At 66.7% G+C, this 11,478-nt stretch overlaps 1 protein-coding gene across 1 annotated transcript; it reads left to right on the forward strand.

The window, feature by feature from the left end:
- The first annotated feature begins 913 nt into the window (after positions 1 to 913).
- MCOLN1 (mucolipin TRP cation channel 1) lies at positions 914 to 10,786 on the forward strand. Its single transcript, XM_082334157.1, has 14 exons — positions 914 to 983; positions 1,147 to 1,337; positions 4,873 to 5,040; positions 5,123 to 5,282; positions 5,439 to 5,526; positions 6,215 to 6,311; positions 6,476 to 6,575; positions 6,698 to 6,804; positions 7,025 to 7,174; positions 7,589 to 7,690; positions 7,925 to 8,047; positions 8,336 to 8,542; positions 8,668 to 8,798; positions 9,214 to 10,786. The coding sequence occupies exons 1-14, from the start codon at positions 968 to 970 to the stop codon at positions 9,248 to 9,250; spliced, it is 1,677 nt and encodes a 558-aa protein (XP_082190283.1). The 5' UTR covers positions 914 to 967; the 3' UTR covers positions 9,251 to 10,786.
- The last annotated feature ends 692 nt before the right edge of the window (positions 10,787 to 11,478 follow it).

Here is an 11,478-nt window from a genome sequence, read left to right on the forward strand (position 1 = left end):
CCATGTCCCCATCCATTGCCACGTCCCCATGTCCCCATCCATGGCCATGTCCCCATGTCCCCACCTGCGGCCACGCCCCCCCATGTCCCCATGTCCCCACCCATGTCCCCATGTCCCCATCCATGACCATGTACCCATCCATGACCACATCCCCCCATGTCCCCATCCATGACCACGTCCCCCCATGCCCCGTGTCCCCATCCATGTCCCCATGTCCCCATCCATGGCCATGTCCCCATCCATTGCCACGTCCCCATGTCCCCATCCATGGCCATGTCCCCATCCATGGCCATGTCCCCATGTCCCCACCCACGGCCACGCCCCCCCATGTCCCCATGTCCCCACCCATGTCCCCATGTCCCCATCCACGTCCCCATGTCCCCATCCATGGCCACGTCCCCATCCATGGCCATGTCCCCATGTCCCCACCCACGGCCACGCCCCCCCATGTCCCCATGTCCCCATCCACGTCCCCATGTCCCCATCCATGGCCACATCCCCCCATGCCCCATGTCCCCATCCATGGCCATGTCCCCATCCATGGCCACATCCCCCCATGCCCCATGTCCCCATCCATGTCCCCATGTCCCCATCCATGGCCACATCCCCCCATGCCCCATGTCCCCATCCATGTCCCCATGTCCCCATCCATGGCCATGTCCCCATCCATGGCCATGTCCCCATGTCCCCACCCGCGGCCACGCCCCCCCATGTCCCCATGTCCCCACCCATGTCCCCATGTCCCCACCCATGGCCACGTCCCACCATGTCCCCATGTCCCCAGGCAGGGGAGCGCGGGTGGGCGGAGCCTCGCCGGCGAGTGGGCGGAGCCTCGCGCAGGCAGTGGGCGTGGCCACCGCGTTCTGATCAACAGGTGGGCGTGGCTACGCCGCTCTGGTCGCGGAGCTCCGGCGGTGCCTTCCGGTCACGTGAAGAGGGGCGGCTGAAGCCGCTGCGCGCCGGCGCCATGGCGGCCCCCTCCGGTGAGCGGCAACCGGGGGGGGGGGGGGGAACCGGGGCGGCGGGGAGGGCGTGGGGGGGGCGGCGAGGGCCGGTACCGGCCCTCGCCGCCCCCCCCCGCCCTCCCCGCCGCCCTCCCCGGTGGAAGCCTCCGGTACCCGCCCGTTAACGGCCGTTTCTCCTCAGAAACGGAGCGGCTGCTAGGCCGCGGCCCCGGTTACGGCACGACGGAGTCTCCGGTGGTGGCGGAGGAAGAAGAATTGCGCCGTCGCCTGAAGTATTTCTTTATGAGTCCTTGCGATAAATACCGGGCCCGGGGGAGGCGGCCCGTTAAATTGGGGCTACAACTGGCCAAGATCCTGCTGGTCACCGTCCAGGTACGGGGACAACGGGGAGGGGGGGGCCGGGACAGCGGGGGGGGGCTTGGGGTATGGGTGGCCCTGGGACGTGGGGACAGCGGGGAGGGGGACGTGGGGACGTGGGGACTCCGGGGGGGTGGCCCTGGGACGTGGGGACACTGGGGAGGGGGACATGGGGATATGGGGACACGGGGGGTGGCCCAGGGACGTGGGGACACTGGGGAGGGGGACATGGGGATATGGGGACACGGGGGGGTGGCCCAGGGACGTGGGGACACTGGGGAGGGGGACACGGGGACGTGGGGACACGGGGACGTGGCCCTGGGACATGGGGACACTGGGGAGGGGGACATGGGGACACGGAGGGGGTGGCGCTGGGACACGGGGACATTGGGGAGGGGGACATGGGGATATGGGGACACGGGGGGGTGGCCCAGGGACGTGGGGACACTGGGGAGGGGGACACGGGGACGTGGGGACACCGGGGAGGGTGGCCCTGGGACATGGGGACAGCGGGGAGGGGGACACAGGGACGTGGGGACACCGGAGGGGTGGCCCTGGGACGTGGGGACACCGCGGAGGTGGCCCTGGGACGTGGGGACACAGGGGGGGGTGGCTCTGGGACGTGGGGACAGCGGGGAGGGGGACACGGGGACGTGGGAACACCGCGGAGGTGGCCCTGGGACGTGGGGACACTGGGGAGGGGGACACGGGGATGTGGGGACACCGAGGGGGTGGCCCTGGGATGTGGGGACAGCAGGGAGGCGGACACGGGGACATGGGGACACCGAGGGGGTGGCCCTGGGACATGGGGACACTGGGGAGGGGGACACGGGGACGTGGGGACACCGGGGAGGGGGACACGGGGATGTGGGGACACTGAGGGGGTGGCCCTGGGACATGGGGACACTGGGGAGGGGGACACAGGGACGTGGGGACACCAGCGGGGTGGCCCGGGGATGCTGGGGAGGGGGACACAGGGACGTGGGGACACCGGGGGGGTGGCCCTGGGACGTGGGGACAGCAGGGAGGGGGACACGGGGACGTGGGGACACCGCGGAGGTGGCCCTGGGACGTGGGGACACTGGGGAGGGGGACACGGGGACACCAGGGAGGGGTGGCCCTGGGACCTGGGGACACTGGGGGGAGATCCTGGGACATGGGGACACCAGGGAGGGAGGCCCTGGGAGGCCCTGGGACACGGGGACACCAGGGAAGGGGGCATGGGGACACCAGGGAGGGGTGGCTTTGGGGTATGGGTGGCCCTGGGGAACAGGAACACTGGGGAGGGGTGGCCCTGGGAGCTGGGGACACCAAGGAGGGGTGGCCCTGAGACATGGGGACACCGGAGAGGGAGGCACTGGGGAGTCTTGGGACATGGGGACACCGGAGAGGGGTGACCTTGGGACATGGGGACACTGGGGAGAGGAGCCTGGGGGCACTGGCCACAGGGACACTGGGGAGGGGGTCCCCTAGGACATGGGGACAGCGGGGAGGGGGACACCAGGGTGGCACTGAGGGGGACAGCGGGACATGAGAAATTGGGGGTTGACAATGTCACAGGCACCCTGGGGGGGGGCTCTGAGGACAGGAGGGGACCTCTGAGGTGGCCCCTGGCCATGGGGACATAGGAGGGGACACCCCCAGCGAGGCCTGGGGACGTCGTGCTGGGGATTGGGGGGGGGGGGGGGGCTTGAGTATTTGGGGACACTTGGGGGTGCTTGGGGACAGTGGGGGACGCAGGAGAGGTCCCCCGGGAGAGGGGGGTGTTGGGGTTACCCTGCTGGCACGTCCCAGTGTCTCTGGCAGCGGGTGATGCCGGGGTGCCCCCAAAAAAGCGGGGGGGCAGAAAGGACCCCCACCCCCCCCCCCCCGGGTGTCACCGGGTGCCAGGCGCCATCCCAGGGTGGAAAATCCCTCGGGAGCTGCCGGGCTGCGGTCACGAGGCGCGGAGGAAACCGCCGGCACATGATGTCCCCCTCCCGGCGAGGGAAATCGGGGCGCCGGGGCCTCGATCCCCCCCCCTTTTCCTGCCTGCACAACGCAGCCTGGCTGCCTGCACCCTGCCTGACGGGCAGCAGCTCCCAGCTCAGCGCTGCCGTCTTCTCCTGGGTGCCCTTCCCCCCACCCAAGACTTTGAGCGGTGTCACCCAAAGCCACCCGCGCCTTCGTCCCGCTAACGAGCGGCGGGTGTGTCCCCGAGGAGATCGTCCTCCCCGTGTTGTGGTGGGACACGTGCGTGTCCCCGAGGAGATTGTCCTGCCCGTGTTGTGGTGGGACACGCGTGTCCCCGAGGAGATCGTCCTCCCCGTGTTGTGGTGGGACACACGCGTGTCCCCGAGGAGATCGTCCTCCCCGTGTTGTGGTGGGACACGCGCGTCCCCAAGATCGTCCTCCCCGTGTTGTGGTGGGACACATGTGTCCCCAAGATCGTCCTCCCCGTGTTGTGGTGGGACACGCGCGTGTCCCCGAGGAGATCGTCCTCCCCGTGTTGTGGTGGGACACGCGCGTCCCCAAGATCGTCCTCCCCGTGTTGTGGTGGGACACGCGCGTGTCCCCGAGGAGATCGTCCTCCCCGTGTTGTGGTGGGACACGCGTGTCCCCGAGGAGATCGTCCTCCCCGTGTTGTGGTGGGACACGCGCGTCCCCAAGATCGTCCTCCCCGTGTTGTGGTGGGACACGCGCGTGTCCCCGAGGAGATCGTCCTCCCCGTGTTGTGGTGGGACACGCGTGTCCCCGAGGAGATCGTCCTCCCCGTGTTGTGGTGGGACACGCGCGTGTCCCCGAGGAGATCGTCCTCCCCGTGTTGTGGTGGGACACGCGCGTCCCCAAGATCGTCCTCCCCGTGTTGTGGTGGGACACGCGCGTGTCCCCGAGGAGATCGTCCTCCCCGTGTTGTGGTGGGACACGCGTGTCCCCGAGGAGATCGTCCTCCCCGTGTTGTGGTGGGACACGCATGTCCCCGAGGAGATCGTCCTCCCCGTGTTGTGGTTGGACACGCGCGTGTCCCCGAGGAGATCGTCCTCCCCGTGTTGTGGTGGGACACGCGCGTCCCCAAGATCGTCCTCCCCGTGTTGTGGTGGGACACATGTGTCCCCAAGATCGTCCTCCCCGTGTTGTGGTGGGACACGCGCGTGTCCCCGAGGAGATCGTCCTCCCCGTGTTGTGGTGGGACACATGTGTCCCCAAGATCGTCCTCCCCGTGTTGTGGTGGGACACGCGCGTGTCCCCGAGGAGATCGTCCTCCCCGTGTTGTGGTGGGACACATGTGTCCCCAAGATCGTCCTCCCCTCCGTCTGTGGCGGATGAGGACCTTTGCTCCAGGAAAACAGGCGACTTTAAGAGGTTTGGGGGCAACCAGGTGGAGTTGGGGACAACCTCGGGGACGTGCTAGCTGGCCCGTTGTCTTCTTGGGGTCACCCAAACGTAGGGAGGTGGTATTTTGCCTCCTGCGACCGGTTTTGGGGTGTAACGGCGGCATTTTGGGCCGTGGCATCGGTGTTTACGGAGCTGCCAGGGCAGGGATTTAACCGTGGTCCCCTTTGTCCCTCAGCTCATCCTCTTCGGGCTCAGCAACCAGATGGTGGTGACATTCAAGGAGGAGAACACCATCGCCTTCAAACACCTCTTCCTGAAGGACTACGTGGACGGGGCGGACGATTCCTACGCCGTCTACACTCAACGCGACCTCTACGACCGCATGTTTTACGCCGTGGAGAAGGTGAGATCCACGGAGGTGGCTTTGGGGACACGGAGGTGGCTCGGGGACCGCATCCAGCCGCTGAGGGCGTCTCCTTCTCCAGTACTTGGCCATTCCCAACGAGACCATCGGCCGCTACGCCTACGTGCGGGGGGAGAGCGGAGGGAACCGGTCAGCCCTCATGCTGTGCCAGCAATACTACCGTAAAGGCCGCATCGATCCGGCCAACGACACCTTCAACATCGACCCCAAAATTGTCACAGGTGGGTTTTTGGGGGACGGTGGGACTGAGGTCGCTTGTCCCACAGCCACCGCTGGGTCCCGGGGAGGTTTTTGCTCCTCGTTTTGGGCTTGAGAAGGGTTCAAGGGATCCGCGTGGGGCTTCGGGCTTCCCTGAAGGCGCTTCTCCCTCCCCGCAGACTGCCTGGGAGTGGATCCCGAGGAGCCGCAGCCTCTGCCCCCGGAGCTGGACCGCAGCTACAAGAACTTCACCCTCAAATTTCACAAGTAATTGCCGGCGCCTTCCCCGCAACCGGGGTGTTGGGGACGTCCCATCGGCGCGGGGTACGGGTGAAGGTGGAACGGGGTCCCCGCCGCGGGGAATTCCTCGCGTTGCCGAGATGCAAAAGCTCCGCTTGGTTTGAAAAACCAACTCGCGGGATTGAAACAAATCCAGCCTTGTGCCGGGGGAGACGTGAAACCGGTGAGGTTGCACAACAAAGCAGCTGCTTTCCGGCTTCGGCGGCCCCGAAGCGCCGCGACTGTCCTGCAACATCCGCCTTGGGGGTTGTTTTCCCCTCCCCGAAACCCTGTGCCGGCTTTTTGCAACGTTTTGATGGCCCGTTGCCAACCCCCGCGGTTGTGGGCATGTTAACAGCGCGGGCAGGCCCCATCTTCTTGCCGGTGCCGGGCAGAGAGGCGCCGCTGCCGCCGAGAGATGCGGTGGAGCATCTTCCAGAGGGTCCAACCTCCCCTTCAAAACCAAATTCACCGCCGCTGGGGGCACGTTGGCAGTTTTAGAGCTGGAAACACCCTGTCCTGGGGCTGTACGCACCCCCAAAGAAGGTGTTTACCCCCCTCTCTGGCGGTTGTTGGACTCTTGGCGCCGTGTTTTGGGGGTTTGGAGGGGTCCGAGTGGGCTGAGACACCCCGGAGAAGCCCCAGGAGGAGAATTAACGACCGTCCCCTCCCGCAGACTCATCAACGTCACCATCCAGTTCAAGTTGAAAGCCATCAACATCCAAACCATCATCAACAACGAGATCCCCGATTGCTACACCTTCACCATCACCGTGAGTGCGTCGGCAGCGTTCTCCACCTCTGGGTGATGCGGTCGCGTTGCGCGGGGGTGACGGCGGCCCACGTGGGCACGTAGCCACCGGCTACAGGCGGCGTTCCGGCAGCGAGGAGCTGCCAGATGGTTTTGCAGGCGGTAACCATCCCTGTTCGTCCCCAGATCACGTTCGACAACAAGGCGCACAGCGGCCGGGTGAAAATTCACCTCGACAACCGGGCTGACATCAAGGAGTGCAAAGATCCCAGCGTCTTCGGCCGAGGTGGGAGCCACGAGGGCGTGACAAAGGTGGCATCTGTCCCCAGTTGGGTGCCAAAGGGGGGGCTCAGGGTGCTCCCGGGTGGCTGGCCCCCTCCTTAAGAAGAGCCACCGCGCCTCTTGCAGGCGACAACTCCTTCCGGCTGTTCTTCGACGTCGTCGTCATCCTCGTCTGCTCGCTCTCCTTCATCCTCTGCGCTCGCTCCATCATCCGGGGCCTGATGCTGCAGCACGTGAGTGGTGGGACGGCGGCAAGCGGCGCGAACCGTAGTTCCCTCTGCGGTATAACCGGTGGGGCCGGACAGAGCTGCCACCGGGACGCTATTTCGGCGCTGCCGGCTTTCCGAGGAGACCCTTTCCCCACGGGGACGCTCGGTTAAAGCTGTGGGTGCTCCGAGACGGGTGAAACTCCGGGCGGTGGGTAAAGGACATCGTTTTTTTCTCCCCACGCAGGAGTTCAGCCGGTTCTTCCAGCGCCGTTACAACCAGAATGTGTGTTTGTCGGACCGCATGGAGTTCCTCAACGGCTGGTACATCCTCCTGGTGATCAGCGACATCCTCACCGTGCTGGGAACCATCATGAAGATCGGTATCGAGTCCAAGGTACGGGGGACACCGGAGGAGCGAAACTGGGGGGTTTGTAGCTCCTGGGGGCTGCAGGCGCAGGTGTCCCCGTGCTCCGGGGAGGGGACGTTGCCGTGTGGCGGGGGGAAGCCTTCCCGTTTGGCCACGAACAGCCTCTCCTGAGGGGTTCAAGGAGGGGTCCTGGCCTGGGTGGGACCCCAGAGTCCCCCTTTCCCTTTGGGACAGGGAGTTGGCAACAAAGGGACAGGCAGGGGACGGCGTCGGGGCGCGTGGCAGCTCTGGCTGCTGCGTCGGGGCTCGTGGCACCGGGATTTCAGTCGCCGCGAGCTTGTGGCACGTGCAGAGGGTCGTTGGGGACTTTGGGGACGGCGTTGGGGACTTCGAGGGTGGCGTTGGCCGTGCCTCGGGTCCGTGACGCCTCTGTCCCTGCAGAACTTCGCCAGCTACGACGTCTGCAGCATCCTCCTGGGCACCTCCACGCTGCTGGTCTGGGTCGGGGTCATTCGCTACCTCACCTTTTTCCAGAAGTACAACGTGAGTGACACCGGGGAGGTGACCTAGGAGCCGAGGGGACAATTCCCAGGGTTGGGAACGGCCATGCCAGCCTGGTCCTGAGCGCCTGGGCAGGCTTGGGTCGGTCCTACAGCTTCTGCGCATCCCCAGGGTCCCCATCCTGCTCTGCCGGGGACCTCGGGGTCGCACCGGGTGCTTCAACCGTCACCCTCGGCGGAAGACGGGGGTTAATCCCGACTGGTTTTCCCCCACCAGATCCTCATCGTCACGCTACGGGTGGCCCTCCCCAACGTCATCCGCTTCTGCTGCTGCGTGGCCGTCATCTACCTGGGCTACTGCTTCTGCGGTTGGATCGTGCTGGGCCCGTACCACGTCAAGGTGCCGTTCCGCGTCGGCGGTTGGGGTGGGCTTCACCCACCTCCGGGTGATTCCCTGCCCGGATTTGGGAGGAGATGGGTACGGGGCCGGTCGCCGTTTTGGCAGCGTGGGTTAGATACGGCGCCGTTCTTCGCCGTGGCCTCTCTCCTCGTGGCGCAACGCCATCGGGGTGGCACGTAGGGCGTCGGGGAGCGCTCGCTCCCCGTCTGGGAGCTTCCAGCCCGGCGGCGGAAGGGGTGACACAGTGGCTTGGGTCACCTACCAGCCTTTTGTCACCTCCCATCCCAGTTCCGATCTCTTTCCATGGTATCCGAGTGCCTCTTCTCCCTCATCAACGGGGATGATATGTTCGTTACCTTCGCCGAGATGCAACAGAACAGCTACTTGGTGTGGCTCTTCAGCCAGATCTACCTGTACACCTTCATCAGCCTCTTCATCTACATGGTCCTCAGCCTCTTCATCGCCCTCATCACCGGCTCCTACGAAACCATCAAGGTAAAGCCAGACCTCGGCGTTTAAGCAAAATTTCACGGCTTGGTTTGGTTTTTTGGGGGGGGGGGGAGAGGATCCCGTTTTCCCTCACCGCAGGGATTCAACGTCCCCGTCGCCTTTTCCCGCAGCACCAATGCGAGGGCGAAGCGCCCGTCTCCCAGCTCCACGCCTACATCGCCCAGTGCAAGGACAGCCCCAAATCGGGCAAATACCGTCGCGACAGCGCCTCGTCCTGCTCCATCTTCTGCTGCTGCGAGCGGTGAGCGAGCGGTGCCGGTGCTGGGGGGGGGGGGAGGGGCCCCAATACGCTCTGCAGCCCCCCGTTATCCACCCCGCTCCCTCCTGCGTGCCGGGAGAGGAGGATTTACGGTTATTTTCGCTGCTGACGTGGCCGATCCCACGTGGATCGTGATTTCCAGCCCCCTTTCCACGCTGGTGAGTCTTGCCAGCACCCCAAAATGGCTCTGTGCCCGTGGGGACCCCTCCACGTGGGTATAACCGGGCTACGCGGGCTCCCCGCGTCCCCTCGTCGCTCCCCGCTTCCCACCCCGCTTGTTTCTGGGATGCTGGGGGTCTCCCTTGAGCTACGGCTGCGTCTTATTTCCAAAATCGAAGCCGCCTGCCCCAAATCCCTCGAATTTCCCCCCGTTACCGCGAGCGCCGTCTCCCCGCAGGGCTCCTCTGCAGGACAACGCGCTGCTGGTGAATTGAGGGGAGGACCCCCCGCGAGGGAGCGGTGCCCCGTGCTCCCCCTGACCCCGAGCGCTTTTTAATTTATTTTATTATCTGCTTTTACCGGCTCGGGGCCCCGAAGGAGCGGGGAGAGACGGTGGCCGCGGCCCCTGCGCCGGGGGGACGCTACCCGGACCCTTGGGGCCCCCGTTATTTTTCTTGACGGACCTTGGCCTTGCTGCTCCCAATCCTGAACTGGAGCTGGGCAGCACCTGGGGGGCTCAGCGGGGGGCCCTGGACGTGTTTTGGGGGGCAGCTCGGAGCCCCGGGACCCCCAGATCTGTTTTGGGGGGCAGCTCGGCGCCCTGGGACCCCCAGATCTGTTTTTGGGGGGAAACCTGCAGCCCTGGGACCCCCAGATCTGTTTTGGGGGGAAACCTGCAGCCCCGGGACCCCCAGATCTGTTTTGGGGGGCAGCTTGGAGCCCCGGGACCCCCAGATCTGTTTTGGGGGGAAACCTGCAGCCCCGGGACCCCCAGATCTGTTTTGGGGGGCAGCTCGGAGCCCTGGGACCCCCAGATCTGTTTTGGGGGGCAGGTCGGAGCCTTGGGACCCCCAGATCTGTTTTTGGGGGGAAACCTGCAGCCCTGGGACCCCCAGATCTGTTTTGGGGGGCAGCTCGGAGCCCCAGGACCCCCAGATCTGTTTTGGGGGGCAGCTCGGCGCCCTGGGACCCCCAGATCTGTTTTGGGGGGAAACCTGCAGCCCTGGAGCCCCCAGATCTGTTTTGGGGGGCAGCTCGGAGCCCTGGGACCCCCAGATCTGTTTGGGGGGGCAGCCAGGAGCCCTGGGACCCCTCGGCTGCGTCAGGGATGTGTCCGAAAAAGCGTCCTTGTCCTTTGGCTGCGGCGGGGACTCGTCCCTGCCCTCGTCCCCGAGCCCCCCGGCCCCTTGGCCACGTTGGGGACTCGTCCCTGTCCTTGTCCCCGAGCCCCACTGCCCTGGGGCAGCACCGGGGACTCGTCCCTGTCCTCGTCCCCGAGCCCCCCGGCCCCTTGGCCACGTTGGGGACTCGTCCCTGCCCTTGTCCCCGAGCCCCGCTGCCCCGGGGCAGCACCGGCGACTCGTCCCCAAGCCCGGCAGCCATTTTGAGGGGACTTTGGCACAGCGGGGCTGCAGCGGCTCCCTTTGTCCCCCCCCGGGCCACCTCTGTCCCACTCCAGCCAGGCCCGGGACGGTGGCGTAAGAGCGAAGCGGGTCCCGTGTCCCCGGCCCCGGGGGCTGCGGTTGGGGCAGGGGGGCCACCGTCGCGCCCCCGGCGCTGTTTACGCGCTGCCGGACGGGTCAAGGTCGTGGTTTGTAAGCGGAGGAGCAGCTGCTCCCGGCTGGAACGGGGCCAGCGGCCGCTCGCGCCAGGCGCCGCTGCCTCCGCCTGCCTTCCCAGCCCCCAAAAAGGCCAAATTTAACCCCAAATTCAGGGCCCGCCAATCGCGGGGGGGGGTTGGCGCTGCTCAATGCCCCTTTCATTCATGGACTGAGTTGTGGCCGGTCTCAGCGCGGGGCGGGGTTGGTCGGTTTGGGGTTGGAGGGGGGGGGTCGTGCCCCACGTGGGGTCCCGCTGGGTGCCCCCGTGGCGGGAGAATAAAGCGCCCTGGGAGAACAGAGGGGCTGTGGTGCCGTGGGACCCCCTGCGCCGGGGTGGGGGGGGGGGCAGCACCTTGGGGTGCCCGTGGGGACAGGGGTAGGGGTGGGGCTGTGGGTGCTGTCACCCTGGGGGGGGCCTGGGGCTGGTGGTGGGTGCTGTCACCCCGGAGTGGCTTTGGGGACGGGGCTGGCAGCGGTGCCACCACCCTGGGGTGCCCATGGGGGGACAGGGCTGGCGGTGGGTGCCACCCTGGGGTGCCCATGGGGGGACAAGGGTGACAACGGGTGCTGGCACCCGTGGGGACAAGGGTGGCAGTGGGTGCTGTCACCCTGGGGTGCCCGTGTTGGGGACAGGGCTGTCTCTGGGTGCCACTCTGGGGTGCCCATGGGGGGACAGGGGTGGCAGCGGGTGCCAGCACCCATGGGGACAAGGGTGGCAGTGGGTGCTGTCACCCTGGGGTGCCCATGGAGGGGACAAGGGTGGCAGTGGGTGCCAGCACCCATGGGGACAGGGCTGTCTGTGGGGCGTGGCTGCTGTCACCCTGGGGTGCCTGTGTTGGGGACGGGGCTGTCTGTGGGTGCCACCGTGGGGTGCCCGTGGGGGGACAGGGGTGGCAGCGGGT

Source organism: Platalea leucorodia (assembly GCF_965183815.1).
Source record: "Platalea leucorodia genome assembly, chromosome: 29".
Classification (NCBI taxonomy): Eukaryota; Metazoa; Chordata; class Aves; order Pelecaniformes; family Threskiornithidae; genus Platalea; species Platalea leucorodia.

Excerpts from the sequence above, each read along its gene's own strand:
- MCOLN1 (XM_082334157.1), top strand. Across the intron at positions 5,283-5,438 it reads CGACCCCAAAATTGTCACAG|ACTGCCTGGGAGTGGATCCC; the intron begins GTGGGTTTTTGG and ends CCCTCCCCGCAG. Across the intron at positions 8,799-9,213 it reads ATCTTCTGCTGCTGCGAGCG|GGCTCCTCTGCAGGACAACG; the intron begins GTGAGCGAGCGG and ends GTCTCCCCGCAG.